General features: G+C 40.9%; 3 protein-coding genes across 6 annotated transcripts in view; 2 read left to right on the top strand and 1 right to left on the bottom strand.

Annotated features, from left to right (window-relative positions):
* Window positions 1-5,048, bottom strand: part of INVS (inversin) — a 220,578-nt gene extending 215,530 nt beyond the window's left edge. For 3 of the 4 annotated variants that reach the window (XM_032787152.2, XM_032787150.2, XM_032787151.2), the window contains exon 1: window positions 4,941-5,048. The gene's annotated coding sequence lies outside the window, so the exon portion shown is untranslated. The remainder of the gene's footprint in view (window positions 1-4,940) is intronic. The other variant, XM_032787147.2, reaches the window with a different exon arrangement.
* Window positions 1-20,456, top strand: part of LOC142046341 (uncharacterized) — a 1,049,055-nt gene that overhangs the window by 80,978 nt on the left and 947,621 nt on the right. The gene's annotated exons all lie outside the window — the stretch shown is intronic.
* ERP44 (endoplasmic reticulum protein 44) overlaps window positions 5,214-20,456 on the top strand; it is a 127,572-nt gene continuing 112,329 nt past the window's right edge. Inside the window, exon 1 of the mRNA XM_032787140.2 lies at window positions 5,214-5,387. Within this exon, the coding sequence (XP_032643031.1) occupies window positions 5,331-5,387 (57 nt within the window). The 5' untranslated portion in view covers window positions 5,214-5,330. The remainder of the gene's footprint in view (window positions 5,388-20,456) is intronic.

Raw genomic sequence — 20,456 nt, 5'->3', positions numbered from 1 at the left:
ACCAGTGATTTAAATCAAATCCACTCTGAATTAAATTTATTAACCTAAATTTGGTATATTGCAGATTATGTACTATATGTACTTTATGACTTTTAAACCAAACTTTGTACTTTTGGATAATTAAAGAATTATACTCAGATGTATAGATACCAGGGCTATAGATTAATCATAGTTAACTCACGCGATTAACCCAAAAAATTAATCATGATTAATCGCAGTTTTAATCGCACTGTTAACAATAGAATACCAAATGAAAGTTATTAAATATTTTGGATGTTTTTCTAGATTTTCAAATATATTGATTTCAATTACAACATAGAATACAAGGTGTACAGTGCTCACTTTATATTTTTGTTTCTTATTACAAATATTTGCACTGTAAAAATGATAAACAAAAGAAAGTATTTTTCAATTCACCTCATACAAGTACTGTAGTGCAATCGCTTTATCGTGAAAATGCAACTTACAAATGCAGGGGTTTTTTTGGTTACATAACTGCATTCAGAAACAAAACAGTGTAAAACTTTAGAGCCTACAAGTACACTCAGTCCTATTCTTATTCTGCCATTTGCTAAGATAAACAAATTTCTTTACACTGATGGGAGATACTGCTGCATGCTTCTTATTTACGTCACTGAAAGTGAGAACAGGCGTTCGCATGGCACTTTTGTAGCCGGCATTGCAAGGTATTTACGTGCCAGATATGCTAAACATTCAGATTTCCCTTCATGCTTCGGCCACCATTCCAGAAGACATGCTTTCATGGTGATGATACTCGTTAAAAAAATAATGCATCAATTAAATTTGTGACTGTACTCCTTGGGGGAGGACTGTATGTCTCCTGCTCTGTTTTACCCACATTCTGCATATATATCATGTTATAGCAGTCTCAGATGATGACCCAGCACATGTTGTTCGGTTTAAGAACACTTTCACTCCAGATCTGACAAAACGCAAACAAGGTACCGATGTCAGATTTCTAAAAATAACTACAGCACTTGACCCAAGGTTTAAGAATCTGAAGTGCTGTCCAAAATCTGAGAGGGATGAGGTGTGGAGCATGCTTTTAGAAGTCTTAAAAGAGCAACATTCCGATGCAGAAACTACAGAACCCAAACCACCAAAAAAGAAAATAACCTTCTGCAGGTGGCATTTGTCTCAGATGATGAAAATAAACATGCGTCGGTCTGCACTGCTCTGGATTGTTATCAAGCAGAACCCGTCATCAGCATGGACACATGCTCTCTGGAATGGTGTTTGAGGCATGAAGGGACATATGAATCTTTAGCCCATCTGGCACGTAAATATCTTGCGATGCCAGCTACAACAGTGCCATGCAAACAACTGTTCTCGCTTTCAGGTGACATTCTGAACAAGAAGTGTTCTCCTGCATTTATCTCCTGCAAATGTAAAGAAAGTTGTTTGTCTGAGTGATTGGCTGAACAAGATACAGGATTGAGTGGACTTGTAGGCTCTAAAGTTTTGCATTGTTTTGTTTTTGAGTGCAGTTTTTTTTTTTGTACACAAATCTCCATTTGTAAGTTCAACTTTCACAATAAAGAGATTGCACTCCAGCACTTGTATTAGGTGAACTGAAAAATACTATTTCTTTTGTTTTTTACAGTGCAAATATTTGTAATAAAATATAAAGTGAGCACTGTACACTTTGTATTCTGTTATAATTAAAATCAATGTATTTGAAAATGTAGAAAACATTGAAAATATTTAAATAAATAGTATTCTATTATTATTTAATAGTGCGATTAATCACAATTCTTTTTAATCGCTTGACAGCCATAATAGACACTCTTTCCTTAACCTGTGTATTAGATACTTTGAACATTAAATGAAGGGATAATGAAATGTTGCTATCCTTAGTGTATGAGTAAAGGGCAGCAGAACTGTACTTAACATGCCCTGACTGAGAGGGTCAACCCCTAAACTGAACCTCACTTGCCAAACAGGCAGAAACGATGCCGAATCCCAGTGAAAATAAGAGGAGGTAGGAATAGAGACAGGTGTTTCTACTTGATGGTGTGGACTCTGCCTAATAGTTACAGACACCACTTGATTCTCCCTTATCTGGTGTTGAAGAACAGAACTGACAGAACTCAGTTGAGAATCCATGGTTCTGTTCAGTGATTACTAGAACTGAAATCACGGAAGGTCTGAGAACTATGCCACAAGCCTGGCGCAGGGGTACTGTTGTAGTGAGTAACAACGAAGAGCCAGTAGCACAGAGGTCCTCCACCACCCAGTGAAATCATTAAGAACTGGGCTAAGTGGTGGAACCTGAGACCATGCAACTGCAGAAGTGGCAGTTTGTGGCAAACAGTGGCTATAGCAGCAAGGAAGCATGAGCGTACAGCAGCAGAGACAGCAGCAGCAAGCAAGTTGCAGAGATGGTGGCAGCAGTAGAGGCATTGCTTGATGCCCACCCCTCCTTTTCAGGGATGGGAGCTGAACCCATCCAAACACACCTCCAAACTCTGGGTCTTCATGACCAAATTGAATTAACTGTGAGAGGAGTGCAACAGAGGGAAAAGAGACGATAGGAAACTGAGACAAAGGACACTGCCCAACATGCTGTGCAGTGGGTGTTGGCTTATGGCTACCTGCTTTTGAATTGTGGCTGCGGCAGTTTCACAAATTAAGTTTACTCAAAAGATGTGCTTGTCAAGGGTACTGATCCAGGATCCCAGAGAAGCCCTGCAACGTGTAACCCTTTTATCAGATGGAGTTGGCAGCAACAAAGGCCATGTTCAATAAGTAGGGGATCCTTTTAACAATACACAACAGAACTGGCTTAAGCCCTGACCCAATAACCTTAGAAAACTAACCACCACCCCTAGGCACTCCAAGAGGCAATACTTCCCCACTTGAAAGTACTAAGTCTGTGTACAACAAACAAAAACTTTTATTAAAAGGGGAAGGGGACTCAGCATTAATTAACCCGCTGCAGCCCACTCACAGTTGGTTGACCTTAGGCAGTGAATATCCAGATTTCAGAAGTGGGCTCAGATGGGTTCACCTCCCACTCCGAAAGACAAGGTAGGCATCAAGCAATGCCTCTACTGCTGCTACTGCCTTTGCAACTGGCTCACATGACAAACTACAGGCTCTTTTTATGAAAGACGATATTTTGGAACTATTTTTAATACAAATCAACCATAGGTGTTTCCAATCATCTAGTTATTACATAATTAAAATCTGTGTGAATTAGTTGTTTCACTGAAAACTTTTATTAATGAATACACTTCCTACTTGTTTTAAATATCCTTAAAACTTGAATCCTGCAATTAGGAACAGTAATTTACCTTATGAATTTTGAGAACCCAGAATGCTGGCAACATTGCATTTTAATTATGACAACAAAAATATGGGTAATTACTTGGACATCAAGAGGACTTAAATTATGGGAGATTTCATCCTAAATTATGATGATTCTTGCTCACATACACAAGGTTAAAGTGACACCACTTTCCTCTGTTGGCAAGATACCAACCTGTTCAATTTTAAGACAATAATAAACCAGTTGTACCAAATTTTGATTGATATGTGCTTTGCATGTATAACAGCATAGTTCGTTGAAAGATATAAAAGCCTTCTAAAAATATGAATGGAGTAGACAATGTTTTCACCTCTTAGCTACACTAATTTTATATCTAGAAAAACTGAGAAAGACATTAGGGTTGAATGTGTCAGACTCAGCATCTAAAGTTAAGCATATAAATTCAAATTTAAGCCAAATATGATTTGAATAGAGGTTTCAGTGTCTAAATTTGGACACCCGTGTCTGTAAAATTTGGGCTAAGTAACTTGCCCTCCGTCAAACATGTAGTCTGTGGTAGAGTCAGGAACAGACTCCAGATCCCTTAACTCCAAACTTATGCCTCACTCACACGATAATGAGCACCACAGAACACTTAACTGAAGTTGAAGTTGATCTGCAAATGAGTTTTTAAAATGGGCTTGTGTCCAGTTTTGCTTCTTTATACTTATTTTTACATTGGAAATACAAAGAATAGTTTGAATTAGAACTGCTCAAAAGGTTTTAAATGTTCCATTCAATTTTATTTAACCATTTTGCTATTCTCTGAGCTCCCTCCAGTTTCTTGATAACTGAAACTATTTTGGAACCCAGCTACTACAGTATTTGACACCCAAGAATGCTTGTAGTAAGTAAATACCTTAATTACATATCACTGAACAAGGAATTACTTTCCTGGCTATGGTGTGAACTAATGAAAATCCGGTTTAAGCTGGCATTAGCTAAGTGTGGTATTTAATTTTTTTCAAACTGAAGCACACAGTTGCTATGGCAACAGACAATAAAATTAATAAACAGCCACACTATGTTTAATTAGAAAATCCCTAGCTGAGTTTAAAAACCAGAACAAAATACTGACAAACTGAACTGTCCTGAACATTCCCCAGGCAGTCACTACAGTTGCCAATTTGGGTTGGATGTTTTCTTGGAGATTTCATCACACGACAGAATCCTTAATTAAAGATTCATCTTGAATTCCTGGAGACTCCAGGCCAATCCTGGAGGGCTGGCAACCTATCAGTCACTGGTGACCCTGAGCAGCGGGACATTAGTAGCCGGGTACCACGGTGATGGGAGACCTGGACACAGAGTGGGAGCCCGGGGAGTGGCGGGATCCATGGGGTGGGAGCCGAGAGGCGCATGGGCGGGGGTCTATGGGATGGGAGCCGCGGGGACTGCAGGGGCCCGGCAGGCGGGACACTTTAGAAACAAAATCTCTTCAGAAACAGCGGAGATTTTCGGCTTCATCCACGAGCCACTCAGTAGGGGCCGGGCGCCCGGCGCTCCCACAGCCACCCGGGGCCGAGCTCTCCGCGGGCGCCGCGGACACGCGCGGAAGCCACCGGGCAGGGCTGAGAGGCACCGCGCACGGGACGGCCCCGCTACTCACCTGAGCCGCCACCGCGGGGCCCCTCCCGGCGCCGCAGGGAGGGGAGGAGCGGGTAACTGTCGAGGCCACCCCCAGTGTATTGTGGGAGTCGCCCCGCTCCGCGGGGCGGTGTGCGGGGGGGGAAGAACTACCTTTCCCAGAAGGCAGCGGCCTGCGACGGCCCCGCCTCCGCGCTCAGCGAGTGCATGGCGGGAAATGGTGTTCCCCGCGCCTCTGCAGGCAGGACTGCAATTCCCGGCGTGCCCCGCTGCCCCCCGGAAGTGTGTGGCTGGGGCGGGAGCTCTCGGTGGAACTTGTCCGGGGTGTTTCCTGGAGACAGGGGAAGTGAGGAGCCGGAGCTGCCGCCGCCGCGAGTGGGAGCCGCATCACCCCCGCCCCTACTGTTCTACCATGAGACCCGCCATCTTCCTGCCCCCGCCTGACCCCGGCTGCGTCCTCCTGCTCTTGGTAAGTGACCGACCCAGCCCCCCCCCTTTGCCCAGCGCTGCGCCTCCCGCTGCCCCCTGTGAGCCCGGCGCTGCCCCGCTCTCACCGGCCTGCGGCGGCGGCTGCCGCAGGGGGCACTGGCTTCTAGTCAGTGTCCCGGGATGGGTAGAGAGCTGGGGCGGGGGTGAAAGCTGCGGGAGGAATGGGGTGGGACGGAGCTGGGGGGGGAGCGGGGTGGCAGGTGTCCCGACTAGTGTGGGACTAGTTTGCCATAGTGAACCCTGGGATTCCTGCTGCGCTTCCCCGTGTAGTTTCGGGCACATCTTGCCCTATCTGCGGAGCGGGGGCACCTGCTGGCAGATGCGGGGTCGCTTTATCGGGGCCGATACTCTGGGTGGTGCCCTCCTTCCTTGGGGCGAGCTGTGGTGCGGCTCTCGCCCCTTCACACCCTCCCGCCCCTGGAAGCTGCCTCCCCGAGCCCGCTGCGGGCCGTGTGTGTGCGGTGGGGGGTGACTCTGGCTCGCAGCGCCGCCGCATGTGCTGCCCGGAGGGGGGCTAGCGGCGGCTCGGGAGCAGCTCCCCGGTTGGCGGACTTCTCTGTTGTGGCTCACCCTGATAGGCTGCGAACCCGGAACGAGTCGGTCACGCCGGCTGTAGGGCGGGGCAGAGGCTTGGGCGGGGAGCGTACCACGGGCAGCAGGGTCCTCTCCGTCGAGTAGCATCGCTTACCGGCTCCTGTCCTCGCTTCACAAATACCAGAGCGAGTCCCAGCAGATCTCAAAAGAGGGAGGAGGAGTGAACATTTCCCTGATCTGAGTAAAAAAGAAACGAATCTAATGTGGAGCTTGAGTTTCTTCATTTGTAATAATTCTAAATCTTAGTGACAAAAGAAAAGAGAGCTCTGCAAAATGTCTTTGTGTTGACAGTTTCCTTTCAGATTCTCATTGTCAGGTGTTTTTAAAATTATACATTTATTAGAATCCTTGTTGCTGTGTTAAAACAGCAGATTTTCTAGTGGAGCAAGTGTATACTTCTAGCATTTCATTCAAACTGACAGTGAAAGTGTTTCACTTTCTGTTTCTCATGAGCATATGTGGAGTCTTAATGTTTGCAACTCACTTTTGAAAACAAGCTGAGTACAAAAGCCTGTATTTATAAATAGCAAAAGGCTTCTGTAACTAATGTTGAAAAACATAACTGAATGATCTCATACTGTCAATTCAGTTTTTGAAGTACTGTATCTATCTTTGGTATGCTATTGCAACTTTTTTTTTAATTAATACCTCATTAATAATACATGATTAAATTACCTTCTTGTGTAAATATTTGCACACTCTGCTTTATGTGAACTTGAAATGATCACTGATATGGGCGTTTTGTACTACAAGGTTTTTAGTCATCCTTTTCTAGATAGCTCAATTTATTTGTTAACTTGTTTACACTCTGCTTCCAGAGTGGGCCATGTTCTGCACGCTTTATTGCCTAAGTAATTCATTTAGATACATGGGACTTGTGTAAGATTAGTAGGATTTGGGCCAAGGGTACTAATTTGTTTAACTGCTTTATTTTAAACTTTTAGTTAAGAGGAGCCTGGTTAGAAAAAGGAATAATTGAAGCATAGGGGTATGGTAAAAGAGCAAACCTATGGAAAGGGAGGAGAAAATGGCAAGGGGGAGAAAACGGTATGACAGGTGAATGGGAAATACAAATAGTCATACAGCTTTAAGGTTAATAAAATGCTTAATGTATTAATGTATTGTGAGAGTACAAATGGGCATAAATTAATATATTTACATAGATTTACAAATTAGTTGGAACTTGTTGATTCCTGGCAGTTTGACAATATGACTTTTTATATTTTATGCTACTCTCAAGCAGCTACATTTTGAGCCTAACCTAACTGACAATGTTCCTCTAATTTAGTGTTACGGCTGAAAGTTTAAAGGTTTGGGCATATAGAAAATTATGGCATCTACAGCAATTGTAATTTGTATTCCTTTTGCATAAGTAACATACACTATTGTATATGCTGATAAATTTGTTTTAGTTTACAAGTACAATGTAACTAAGTTACTATTGCTGTGAGTATAGTTGTTACTTCCCTAAGTTATTTGCTTAACTGTATCCCACTGCCTAGTGGATTTCTTGTTGCTTTCAAGTACAGAAGCATGCTGTCATGCACTGAAAAGCACAAATATATCTAGGGTTGATGTTTTTGTTGTACAAAGATGCAAATAAATAAATGCTTGCAAATCTTGATACCTCATTTAAAACTTAGTGGAACATGTCATGGTATTTGTGCATGAAATGTTTACTGTTTTGTTTCCAGTATTCAGTTATTTCCTAGATTGCAAGGTCAGAAGAGACCATTGTGATCATCTAGTCTGATCTCTACAGACCACAGAACTTGCCCAAAATCATTCCCAAAGCAGATCTTTTAGAAAAATATCCAGTCTTGGTTTAAAAATTGTCAGTGATGCAATTGTCATTTGCTAGATGGCCTATATTTTTAGAGAGAACAGAGCTGTTTGAAAGAAGAACCCCACAGTTTGGGGACCCTTGGACTAGCACAACAGGGTCCTGGTCCATGACAAGGATGCCTAAGTACCACAGTAATACAAATAATAAAAATAACTTGTGACACTTAATAGAAATGCTAATAACATGAGCAGAAAAGAACTCAGTGCTGTTTTGGAATATGAAATACAGTATTTGAGCATACTTCATCTCAGCCTCTTATTGTGAATTGGTTCACTATATTTCAAACAGTTGGTATCCAAAATACTCTGCATTTAAATGAAAACTCCTCTATGTAGCACCATGATACAAAGACTTGGTTAAATTATTATAAGTGTTTTACCATCCATATCAGTATCCAGGTATATAAAATTTCATAACTGTTTATGGCTGCATATAGCTTGCTGCTTATACAAAGAGTTCAAATCCTGTATTTTTATTACAATGATACAGTAGCTTTAGTTGCATGTATCTGAGCATTGTTCAGCTATGGTTATTGGAACCCTTACATATAACAAAAGAATCAAGCTTTTGTTGTTGCAAGAACTCAATAGAAATTCGGAAATACAAGGTTGAAAAAAATGCCTATAAATTAAAAGAAAGTTTTATTCCTTTGTTATTAGTGCAGTCTACATGTATGCAGATTTCATGCAAATAGCCTTATTTTTGTGTGTTGATGCTTCAAAAAATGAGTAAGTAATGAGATCAAGAACTTCCATATATTTTAGCTGCAAATCTCTTCATAAATAGATCATCTACTGCAACTTTTCATGTATGTGATTAAAAAGTAACTAGATGTGTGTGGTGGTGGGGGGAACACAGAACAAAGTTGCAGTGCTTGATGTTATCAGGGTAATACCCCAAATTTCATATATAACTTGGTCCTGTGTTGAAAAAGCCCTTACCTGTTTGAGTCAGGTCACTTGCTGTCGTGCCTCTTAATAGGCAGAGATTATTATAATGTAGGGTTTAGCAATATCCCCATGGAAATAAATTTCTGAAGTGTGCCTGCTTAGCACTATGTCATGAAAAGAAAATCAGTCTTACTTTAGATCTTTCAGATAAGATAGTAACATTTTGCATATCATTTTTATTCTGTCTTCACCTACTAAAATATGCTACAAACTCTTCATGTGGGAGAAACATGTCCTTTATTGTTCATATCCGCTATTTCCAGGATTCTGCACACAGCAAACTTTTGGGATTGGCTTTTGTGTTGGTGTGCAAGACCCTTTTTATGTATATAGTTTTGATAGTTTCCAAAAGATGCTAGACATGTAGAACGTATGATCTCCAAAGGGAAAAAAGACAGGGTTTAAGTGCCGTATATACTCGATCATAAGTGAGTTCGTTTATAAGCCGACCCCACACTCCAAGATGGATATGTAAAAATGGAAAATTTTTATAACCCGTTCGTAAGCTGACCCTATAATTCAGGCGTCAGCAGACTTTGGCTCCCAGGCCATCAGGATATGCCACTGGCAGGCTGAGATGGTTTGTTTACCTCCGTGCCTGAGGGTGCTTGAGGTAAAACTAAGTAAACAAAAAAGCATCTGGTGTGCCAGCTGCTTACTCTGATGGGCCAGGACAGCAGCTGATGGGGAAATTTTTTTGGAGGGAGAAGCTGATGGTCAGGGGAGAAACCCCTGTGACCACTCCCCACATGACTCCAACCCTAGCCTAGGACCCCCACACTCTCCCCATCCCATCCCTTCCTACCTTATCTGGGGAGGATGTCTCTGGCTTGGCTGGAGCTGCTCTGGCAGACTGGGCGGCATGGCTGCAGCCTGTTCCAGCGGGCCGGCGCGGCCAGAGCCTGCCAGCCCCTGAGCCTGCAGCAGCTTCAGAGGCTAGGGGAAGAGCAGCCTGGCCAGAAGCAGAGAGAGACTTGCCCCGCCTCTTCCCTTCTGGCTCTGCTGGCTGTGCTACCTCTCCTTGCACCCTCTGTTGTGGGGAGGGGCTGTGTCCCACCTCTCCCTCTCTATACCCATTCATAAGCCAACTCCTTTCTTGTTGCTTCCCTTTTTTACTAAAAAAAAAAAAATTGGCTTATGAACAAGTATATACGGTAAATGGAAATCAATCTGGGCAATGATAGGCACATGGATTGTTAGTTCTCGTTGCTAAGTATTTTTTATGTTATAAAAACTTAATTTGAGGTCTTTGAGGGACCACTCAAAGTGAAAGCGGGGGGAAAAGAGGAATACAGGAGTAAGAGAGGAGAATAGATAAAAGTAGGAAGAAACTGACCAATTAAAAAAATGGGCAACTTTTTGAAAAAAATATTTCTTTCCTGTGGTTTACCTTTTTTTTGGTTTTTTTTGTTTTTTTTAAGTTGCTGATTCTTAAAGCTCAGCTCATTTTCTCAGTAGCAAATAGCTTTAATTTTTAGATGGATATCATGTAATGTTGTCACTTGTTCATTGTATGGTTTGATGTCACTGACTGTACAGTGTCTTACTTTATGCCTCTGCGCTCCTCCCTCCAAGTTAATAGAAGTTACTAATCAGATCCTATTCTTTGCTAATATTGGCTTTATACTCTGATTTTTAAGTTCACATTCTCCAGAGGATATTTCAGTGTGCAGCTTACATACCGAAGCATTTGTAGATGTTGAGGATAATGGCTTTAAAACATGCATTGGACAGTGAACTATCAAAGAGTTTCCAGTTCAGCTTTAAACTGAAACAGATCTTGATTGAGTTTGAAGTTTTTGTCCTCATTTAGGCCTGGTGTCACAAATCAGTCACAGAATCATAGATTATTAGGGTTGGAAGGAACCTGAGGAGATCATCTAGTCCAATCCCCTGCTCAAAGCAGGACCAATCCCCGAATTCCTAAATGGCCCCCTCAAGGATTGAACTCTCAACCCTGGGTTTAGGAAGCCCCTTATGTATTGAATGATGAATTTCATTTTGTCATAATGGCTCAAAACAAACAGGCAGGAAATTGCCTGATGTTGATTTCTCTGGAAGTTTGAACATAACAATGTGAAGCAGTTTTTTGGAACGATTTAATGCAAAGTAGGACTGAGTGGACTTGTAGGCTTTAAAGTTTTGTGTTTTGTTTCTGAGTGTAGTTATGTAACAAAAAATACATTTATAAGTTGCACTTTCATGATAAACAGATTGCACTACAGTAATTGTATGAGGTGAATTGAAAAATACTATCTTTTATTTTTCATTTTTACAGCGCAAATATTTGTAATAAAAAACAATAATATAAAGTGAGCACGGTACACTTTGTATTCTGTTGTAATTGAAATAGATATATTTGAATGTGGAAAAAATCAAATATTTAATAAATTTCAATTTATATTGTATTGTTTAACAGTGCGATGAAAAGTGCGATTAATCGCGATTACTTTTTTTAATCACGATTACTTTTTTCAGTTAATCGGCTTTAATCAACAGCCCTAGTTGTAACATGCTGTTTCATATCTTTCCTTTTTTTTTTTTTTTTTTTTTTTTTTTTTTTTTTTTTTTTTTTTTTTTGAGGGATGCTACTACTGAGGAATGGACTGACCATGAAAGATAAGAGAGATTCATATCATTCCAATTTAAAATACTTACATGTAAAACTCCCCACAGAGGTATGATTTTCCCTGACCGTATTCCCCAGATGAGCCCGATAAACTTGCAGACTTCAGCTGGTACTGAATTATGTGATGCTTTCTGGAGCCTGCCTGGTGATTCAGTCAGTTGTGGTTGTTGAACTGTATGTCTTGCTTCAACAGCTGGGAAAACTGTATTTAATATATTACATCATGTTGGGCCTCTTTGCAGCTAAGACGTACACAAAGGGTCGTGGTTATTCTCAATGAGGGTGAAATCCTGGCCCCATTGAAGTCAGTGGAAAAACTCTTGTTGGCTTCACTGGGACCAGGATTTCATCCATCAAAAATTTTCTGTATGCGCAATCTGAGTAGCTGACTGCATCTCAAGTATTAGATCTGCATAATGAGGGAACCGGAGGGGTTAGTAAATCTCCTGCTCTTCTCCCTTCCCAGGTATAGGCAGCTGTGCTTGGGTATTCAGGTGTTCCTTTTTTATTTTTTTTCCTTTCTTCTGCCTTTCTCTGTTCACATTAATTTGGCTAATGTGGGAAATGTTGTCAGAGGAATGTCTTTGGTCCTTGTAACATACTCTGAAAGTGGTCAGAATCTGCATGAGACAGAAGTCCTCTGGAAGCTTGTTCAATAATTGAATGTTTTGTACTTGTCTCCAGCTCTCTCATGATTTGTCCTGGGTTTTGTGGGATGTGTTTCCCAGAAGAGCAAAGCTGTCTTGGTGGATTGAAAATGGAGGAGTTGATGAGTCCTGACCCACTCTTAGAAGTTTAATCAGCAATGAAAGTGAATTAGAACACAGAGGAAATATGCTTATGGTGACCTGTCTCACTGAGGAGGCAGGCTGCCATATTTCACATGATCTGAAGTCTCCACATTGCTGCCACCTTAAGCCCCAAATACAGGGAGTTCCAGTAATATGATGTGGAGGTGACAAATGCATAGATCGCTGTGATCAGTTCTGGGAGGAAAAGATGAGACTTCTAGCAAGCTGGAGGTGGAAGAAAGCTTTTTTTTTTTTTTTAAATCACTGAGGCTACCTGGTCTTCTAGGCTAAGTGCTGAGTCAGATATGAACCTGAGTCTTTGCACATCTTCGAGAATTGGGGGTTGGGAGGGAAGGACTGGGCCAGATGCTCTTGTTAAAGGAGAAGATGGTAACCTAGCCAGTTCTTCAGTGTCTTCTCTTTTTTCTTAGCCTCGCTTTAATATGCCTGACTTGAGTTTGTGTTTTTGCATCTGTGGAAAAGGAGATATGCCACTGTGTTGTCAAATTGTTGGCAGTTGAATGCCTGGCATGTTGCTACTTCTCCAAGTGGTCTCATGTAGCTATCCAACAGGAAGAGGAATGGATTTCATTCCTTGGGGGCTCTGCAGGCAATGATTTCTAGGGAAGAGGAAATCACTCTCTGGGTACTATTGAAAAGGAATGACTAACCGTTGTAGTGCTGTGCCATCTACTCTAGCTATGTCATGTAATCAGATCAGCGGTACATCAGGGCCAGCTGTGTCAATAGCAACAGAGAGACTGTCTGATTGATATATGCAAATTTGTGATCCTGTAAGGATTGTTTTTCTACTTTCTATATTCATTGTGCTATTAATGCTCTCAACTTCACATTTAACTTTTTTTTTTATAGTTAACTATTAAAACCCCCTTTCTTAAATCTTGGTGAAAACTCTGTGTCCACTTTTTTTTTGGCTGATGTCTAAAATGAGATTCTCTTATAACATTTTTATACATAAAGCTTTTTGAGTCAAATCACTTGGGATTTCAGGCCAAATGAGTGAAAGACAAATTGGTTGCTTTACAAAGGTAATTAAGACAGTATGTGGTGCACAGGGTAGCAGTAAGGGGTTCTTTCTTACTAATGATCCATTAATTAGTGAAGGCAGCTCAGCAAGTGTGTGGACCTCTTGGGGATTACCTCTGATTGACATTTAAAGCTGGTGTAGTTAAAAACAGTATAATTAAGATAGGATAGGATTTTTTTCATTTTCGTTTGGGCTAACAAATGACAACAATGTGACTTAAAACCATACAAATATTTACATATGTAATCCTGTTTAAATTTTAGCTATTGGATATTCTACATGCAAGATTTTAACCTAAAACAATATATTGGTCATTTTATCTTGTAATAACTCTCTCTGGCTGCAATGTTTAGCAGAAATGAATCCTATCATTCTTAAATTGAGAATTCAAAGGACAAGTCCCCAAATACTAAGAAATTTGTATTAAACATATGAAAATCTCTTCTGTTTGGAAAAATCTTAGGTTGTTTGTTCTGTGTGTGTATGTGTGTATTAACTTTCATATGGAGCAAGCCTTAAGACTTAGTTTAGAAGAGATTTTTGTAATAAACCCTTTCACTTTTGAGTTATTTCATAACTTCATGAAAAACGTCCTTTTAGGCTGTAACTTTGTATGCATAGTCTCATCCCAAAGCAAAATCTTCCTTTGAAAGTCCAAGCTAAATTGTTTCAGGTATATGGTTATGGAGCACTGTAAACTTATTTATTGTAAACCTACCTTCATTTTTTCCTCGCTTAAGAAAAAATTAGGGGCCTTTTTTATTCTCAAATAACTCAAGTTACCAAATGAGAACTTTGAGGATTACGGTCCTATCCAAATTTGGACAGGAGGGTGTATGTTTAATAGGACTGTCAATTAATTGCAGTTAACTCATGAGATTAACTCTTAAAAACTAATCATGATTTAAAAAATTAACTGTGATTAATCACAGTTTTAATCGCACTGTTAAACAACAGAATATCAATTTAAATTTAGTAAATATTTTGGATGTTTTTCTACATTTTCATATATAGTATTCTGTGTTGTAGTTGAAATCAAAGTGTATATTTTTATTACAAATATTTACACAAAGATGATTAAAGAAATAGTATTTTTCAGTTCACCTCATGCAAGTACTGTAGTGCAATCTTTGTCTTGAAAGAGCAACTTAGAAATGTCGATTTATTTATTTGTTACATGACTGCACTCAAAAACAAAACAATGCAAAACATCAGAGCCTACAAGTCCACTCAGTCCTACTTCTCATTCAGCCAATCACTAAGACAGACAAGTTTGTTTACATTTACAAGAGATAATGCTGCCCTGTTCTTATTTACAGTGTCACCAGAAAGTGAGAATAGGCTTTTGCATGGCACTTTTGTAGCTGGCATTGCAAGGTATTTACGTGCCAGATTTGCTAAACATTTGTATGTCCCTTCATGCTTCGGACACTGTTCCAGAGGATGTGCTTCCATGCTGATGACACTCGTTTTAAAAAAAATGAGTTAATTAAATTTGTGACTGAACTCCTTGGAGGAGAATTATATGTCCCCTGCTGTTTTACCTGCATTCTGTCATATATTTCATGTTATAGCAATCTCAGATGATGACCCAGCATATGTTGTTCATTTTAAGCACACTTTAGCTGCAGATTTCACAAAACGCAAAGAAGGTACCAATGTGAGATTTCTAAAGATAGCTACAGCACTCGACCCAAAGTTTAAGAATCTGAAGTGCTTTCCAAAATCTGAAAGGGACAAGGTTTGGAGCATCCTTTCAGAAGTCTTTAAAGAGCAACACTCCAGTCAGAAACTACAGAACCTAAACCACTAAAAAAGAAGATAAACCTACTGCTGGGGGCATCTGACTCAGATAATGAAAATGAACATGCGGTGGTCTGCACTGCTTTGGATTGTTATCGAGCAAAACCCATCATCAGCGCGGATGCGTGTGCCCTGGAATGGTGGTTAAAGCATGAAGGGACATGTGAATCTTTAGCCCATCTGACACGTAAATACCTTGCAACGCCAGCTACAACAGTGCCTTGCAAACGCCTGGTCTCACTTCCTGGTGACACTGTAAATAAGCAGAAAGCATTATCTCTTGTAAATGTAAACAATTGGCTGAACAAGAAGTAGACTTAGTGGATTTGCAGGCTCTTCGATTTTACATTGTTTTATTTTTTAATGTGTTTTTTGTACATAATTGTCCATTTGTAAGTTCAACTCTCATGATGAAGAGATTGCACTAGACTACTTGTATTAGGTGGATTGAAATATCCTATTTCTATTATTTTTTAAGGTGCAAATATTTGTGATAAAAATAAATATAAAGTGAGCACTATACACTTTGTATTCTGTTATCATTAAAATCAATATATTTGAAAATGTGGAAAACGTCCAAAATATTTAAATAGTATTCTATTATTGTTTAACAGTGCGATTATTCATGTAATTATTTTTAATAGCTTGACAGCCTTAATATTTAAGTATAAACCTTTAAAATTTTGTGCATGACTACTATGCAATTAATCTGCAAGTCTGAATAAGTAATACTATAGCATCTACATTGCTACAGAGCAGTGGGACTTTTTTCTTCAGCCTCCAGGAGGGATCACAGTTGCACTCCTTAGTGGCAGTGAACCATTTAATACACGTTGAATTCTTTGGTGCTGGAAGAGTCCTTGATTTGTCCTGTTCACTTCACAGTGGCCACAGCCAATGATGTCTACAGCTGAAGGTACTGCTGGCCACTCTCTCTACTTTTGTCAAGCACTGTGCCATCACACAGGATGCCAGGGTGGATGCCATAGTAGGGCTTACTGTCCTGTCCGCTGCTACAATGCACATAACTGCAAAGTCCCCCCAACCATACTGGGTAATTGTCTTCATTCACCTGGAGTGGAGCACCCACAGAGACTGCACTTGACGAAGAAGAGACGGTTATTCAGCTTGTGTGGTAACACGTTCTTCAAGATGTGTGTCCCTGTGGGTGCTCCACTACCCACCCTCCTCCCCTCTACTTTGGAGCTCAAGAAAGAGGACTCTACGGTAGAGAGAGAACTGAGGAGGTTGCACCGTGTGCACGCTGAACAGACTCAAACGATGCCGTGAGACAGCAGCTGCACATGCACAGCCCAACCAGCCATTGTTACCGAAGACGTCTGATCAACGATGCCGAGACGCACTGTCACTTAGAGTGGAGCACCAACAGGGGGACACATCTTGAAGAACCTCACTTACTGCACAAGCTAGGTAACCTCTTTACATGTTCTGCATGAACTCAGCTACAGGTTCAAACAGTGAAATGAATTTTGAGTTTTACATCCAAAAGACATCATCATCAAAAATGTCAGTGCAGATTGCTAGGAGGCAAGACTTGGCCACCCTTTCTTCAACAGCAGCTGATTGAAGAGCCTTTTTGCATATTTAAAGATATTTGTGACATTTAATAGAAGATGCCCATTGAGTATGATGGGTAATGTGGATGAAATTGAGTGCTGTACTAAATGATTCTGAAAAATAGCTGCTGGTACTTGTTTTGTTTTTATAAAAAACTTGACAATGCTTTTCACTTTTGTCGCATATAGTAAAACTGTCAGATCTTCAACATTAACATTGAAAAGATGCATCGTATGAGCAGCGCATTCATAACACAGAAGGCATGGATACTCCTTTATCAACTTAGCCCAAGCAGTTTTCATATTAGCTGTAATGTCAGTCACAACCTAAATAACCTTCTGGGGCCCCAATTCTCTGACTATTTTTAAAATGGTCAGCAATATGTTGCTAGTTGTGCATTGGAATTAGTAAAACATTGGTTGTGGAGTTGTTGACATCCTTTTTGATGAATGGGTCAGTATTCACAGACACTAGAGAGACACAAGGAGCTTGTGCAATGAGAACATCAACTCTTTTTCACATCACCTGTTTCAACATTCTGAAGATTTCCTGCAAGTTGTTTCCTACTTGGTACTTTGTAAATTGGGTACAATTTATGAAAAAGTTCCAACATATAAAGATTTTAGACTATATGAAATGTTTTGTTGGCTTGAATATCTGCCAACAATAGAACACATGCCCAAGTTCCTTTTTCTGGGACATTTTATCCAAAAACCTAATACTGAGTTGATGAATGTCTGAAGACTTTCCAGAAGTAGGAGTTTTTGATATGAAGTAGATGGAGTAGCAAAATTCTTATTAAAAGACGAAGAAATGGAGTTTGCTTCACTTTCATTGTCACTGATATTGCTATCTTCATCAAAAGACTCTATGCTTTGTCTTGATGCTGCTGAAGACGAAATAGAAGGAGAATGCATGGCAGAAAACAAATTTTTATGCAAACTAGTTTTCCCTTCCTTGGTGTTTGACTGCGGTAATCTGTCTTTGACAGTAACTGGATACACACCACAAGAATTTAACGTGGTTTTTCCATTCTATCTACATGTCACGTATTCAGAACAGAGCTTGCACTTAGCTTTAACATTTTTTTCTGTGTTCGTGTCTGGTTAAAAAAATCAATACATATGATATTGATTTTCCCTGGTTCTGCATAATTTATTATATCACTGTTACTAATATCTCACTACTTATGGGATGCTCTCTAGGTTATGAAGTATCTCTTGTATTTCAATCAGCAAGTAGCCACTGCTGCTGTTCTGTAAGATTCCAGCCAATCAAAATGTTGTCAGGCATGCTTCCCTCTTCCTTGCAGGACCCTTACAAACTCCCAGATCACATCGTGGGGGGTAGGTGATAAACACTATAGATTCATAAGAAGCAGCAGAAGGAGGAACAGAAGAGGCAGGGAGGGACCTCTCCAGACGTGATATGTCACACCCCTCATTAGGATAGAATTTTCATATTTTCCACAAGGAGATACATGTGTTTTGGGCGGGGGGGGGGGGGGATGAAAGTGATTTTTTTGAGAGAGGAGATGGGGAGGTTATTTACATGAGCATATAATGGGGGGGGTTGCTTTTTGAGGGTGGCGGGGGTATTGGGGGGGGGATTAATAGCTGTGATGCTCTTGTTTAAGGGAGTAACATATTGCCTCCTCTCTGTCCCCCACTCCCTTCTGGGTTAATTTCTGTGTGTTTTTGTAGTCAGTTTAGATTGCAAGCTTTTGGATGCAAGGTCCAAGTATTCATGTCCTAGACAGATTGAATGAGGGGATATCTGATAACAGCACAACAGCTGTCCAAGTGAATCACTAGCTGTATTGTCATTTGCCACAACACTACGGGTGTCACCCCCCTGGAAAAGCTGTCTTTTCATTCAACTAGAGCACACTCAACATTCACAGTATTTGTGAGTAATGCCCTGATTGTGGACATTGTACAGAGCAGCAATAGGGTCCTCACTCCCTACCTTTGCTAGATGTTATGAGATTACTGCTGCATCAAGGGGAGACACTAACATAGGGAAAGCAGTTCTGAAGTTCCTCTTCTGATGAGCCTCCTGGTCTCACATCCACTGAAAACTGCTTGTGAGTCACCTAATATATAGACATATGCAGTCACTCAAAGAAAGAATGTTGACCTATTCTAACTTGTTCTTTGAGACGTCAACTATGCCATTATGTAACCCAACCTCCTTTTCTATGCATTGGAGTCTCTCATCTAAGGGTCTGGTATGAAGGAACTGAAGGTTTGGCTCTGCCTTTTATACCCTTTTCTAGGAACTTGAGGACACAAGATTGCAGGCATGTCCGTCTGTACAGGTACTGCTAGGGAAAACTTTGCAACACTGATGAACACGTCTAGTTAATGGACATGAAACACATAAAGATCAGTAGTTATGAGAGGCAGGTGACCATTCTTTTTTGGAAACTCAGAGTACACTTATTAGTTGACCTCAAACATTATAGTTGCATTACAGAATTTGTAAAGGGAGTCAGTGATCACCCAAATTTAAGCTTCGTACGCATGGCACACTAGTTCTCAAAAGCATTACACAACCGTGGCTGACAGTTAAAATATTCTTTTAAGACCTCCCTCAGCCATGTAGCTCCATGACTGGCTCTTCTAATAATCCTTGTTTCTGGCTGCTCAGATTCAGCACACAGCTGGTCCACCTCACCCCTCCAGCCTGCCGATAGCCTCTCCTCCTTTGCCTCTTAGATACCATGGAGTACACAAAATGCAACTGCTGGGGAAGTTTGACTACATTGGCCCTCAGTGAAGGACACAGCACCAGCAAACCTTCAGTCTACAAAAAGCACCTTCAACAGTTATCCTGTACTTGATGTGCCAATAATTAAATCTTTTTTTGATGCTATCGAGGTAGCCAGTGTAGAGACTCATGAGCCAGGGAAGCAAGGGTAGGATAAGTCCCTCAGAATGGCTATTGGCATTTCAACATGACCAATCTAAATGTGCAGGTTGCAGAAGAATGTCCCCCTTTGCAGATTTTTATTTTTTATTTTTATTTTTTTTTGGAAGAGTCCTGTATTCTAAGAGATGTGAGTGTGATGCACCTTTCCTGAGCAGCCTACACTGATATCAGTGAAATGTCCCTGGTGATCCACTAGCACTTGCTACCCATGAAATTATCCCCTTTCTCTTTGCGCACTCAGTGCCAAGGGGGATTGTGCCAGTAGAGGAATGTGTGCTATCACCCCACCACAGTTTGCACCCCACTCCTGCAAATCCATTCCACTGTTTCCTGCACATTACTAAGAGTTGCAGTCCTATGCAACAGGGTACACGTGAGTATTTTACACACTTGGATGACAGCAGTTCCCACTGTGCATTTTCCATCTCAAAATTGATTGACCAGTGACCGACAGTAATCCAGCACTGCAAGCTTCTGGAGTGATTGCCCCTTGCTTCTCCACTGTCATCACAGCTCTTAATTCAGTGTCCCTGTCCTGAAGGTCTGGGCCAAGCTTCCACATAGGTCCAGGAATGTGGCCTTTTGCATCCAAAAGTTCTACATCTTCCTCTCATCATCTCAGACCTGCATTATGATGCAATCTCGCCAACCAGTGTTGGTTTCTCAGGTCCAGAAGCAGTGACCCCTGGGTGGAGTTAATCTGAATGCCAGCGTTTTCATTCACTGTGTCCATCATCTAGCTATTGTGCTTGAACATCTCCACAGCTGCCTCATCACAAACCCAGTTGTAGTAGTACTTGTCCAAGTTCTGCAAATACAGAAGTGTCATATGTTCTGTATTAGCAATGGCCATTAGAACTGCACTGAGCTCTGCAG

The sequence above is a fragment of the Chelonoidis abingdonii genome, chromosome 2 (assembly GCF_003597395.2).
Source record: "Chelonoidis abingdonii isolate Lonesome George chromosome 2, CheloAbing_2.0, whole genome shotgun sequence".
Lineage (NCBI taxonomy): Eukaryota > Metazoa > Chordata > Testudines > Testudinidae > Chelonoidis > Chelonoidis abingdonii.
The sequence above is the reverse complement of the archived record's forward strand: the minus strand, read 5'-3'. Positions and strand labels throughout refer to the sequence as shown.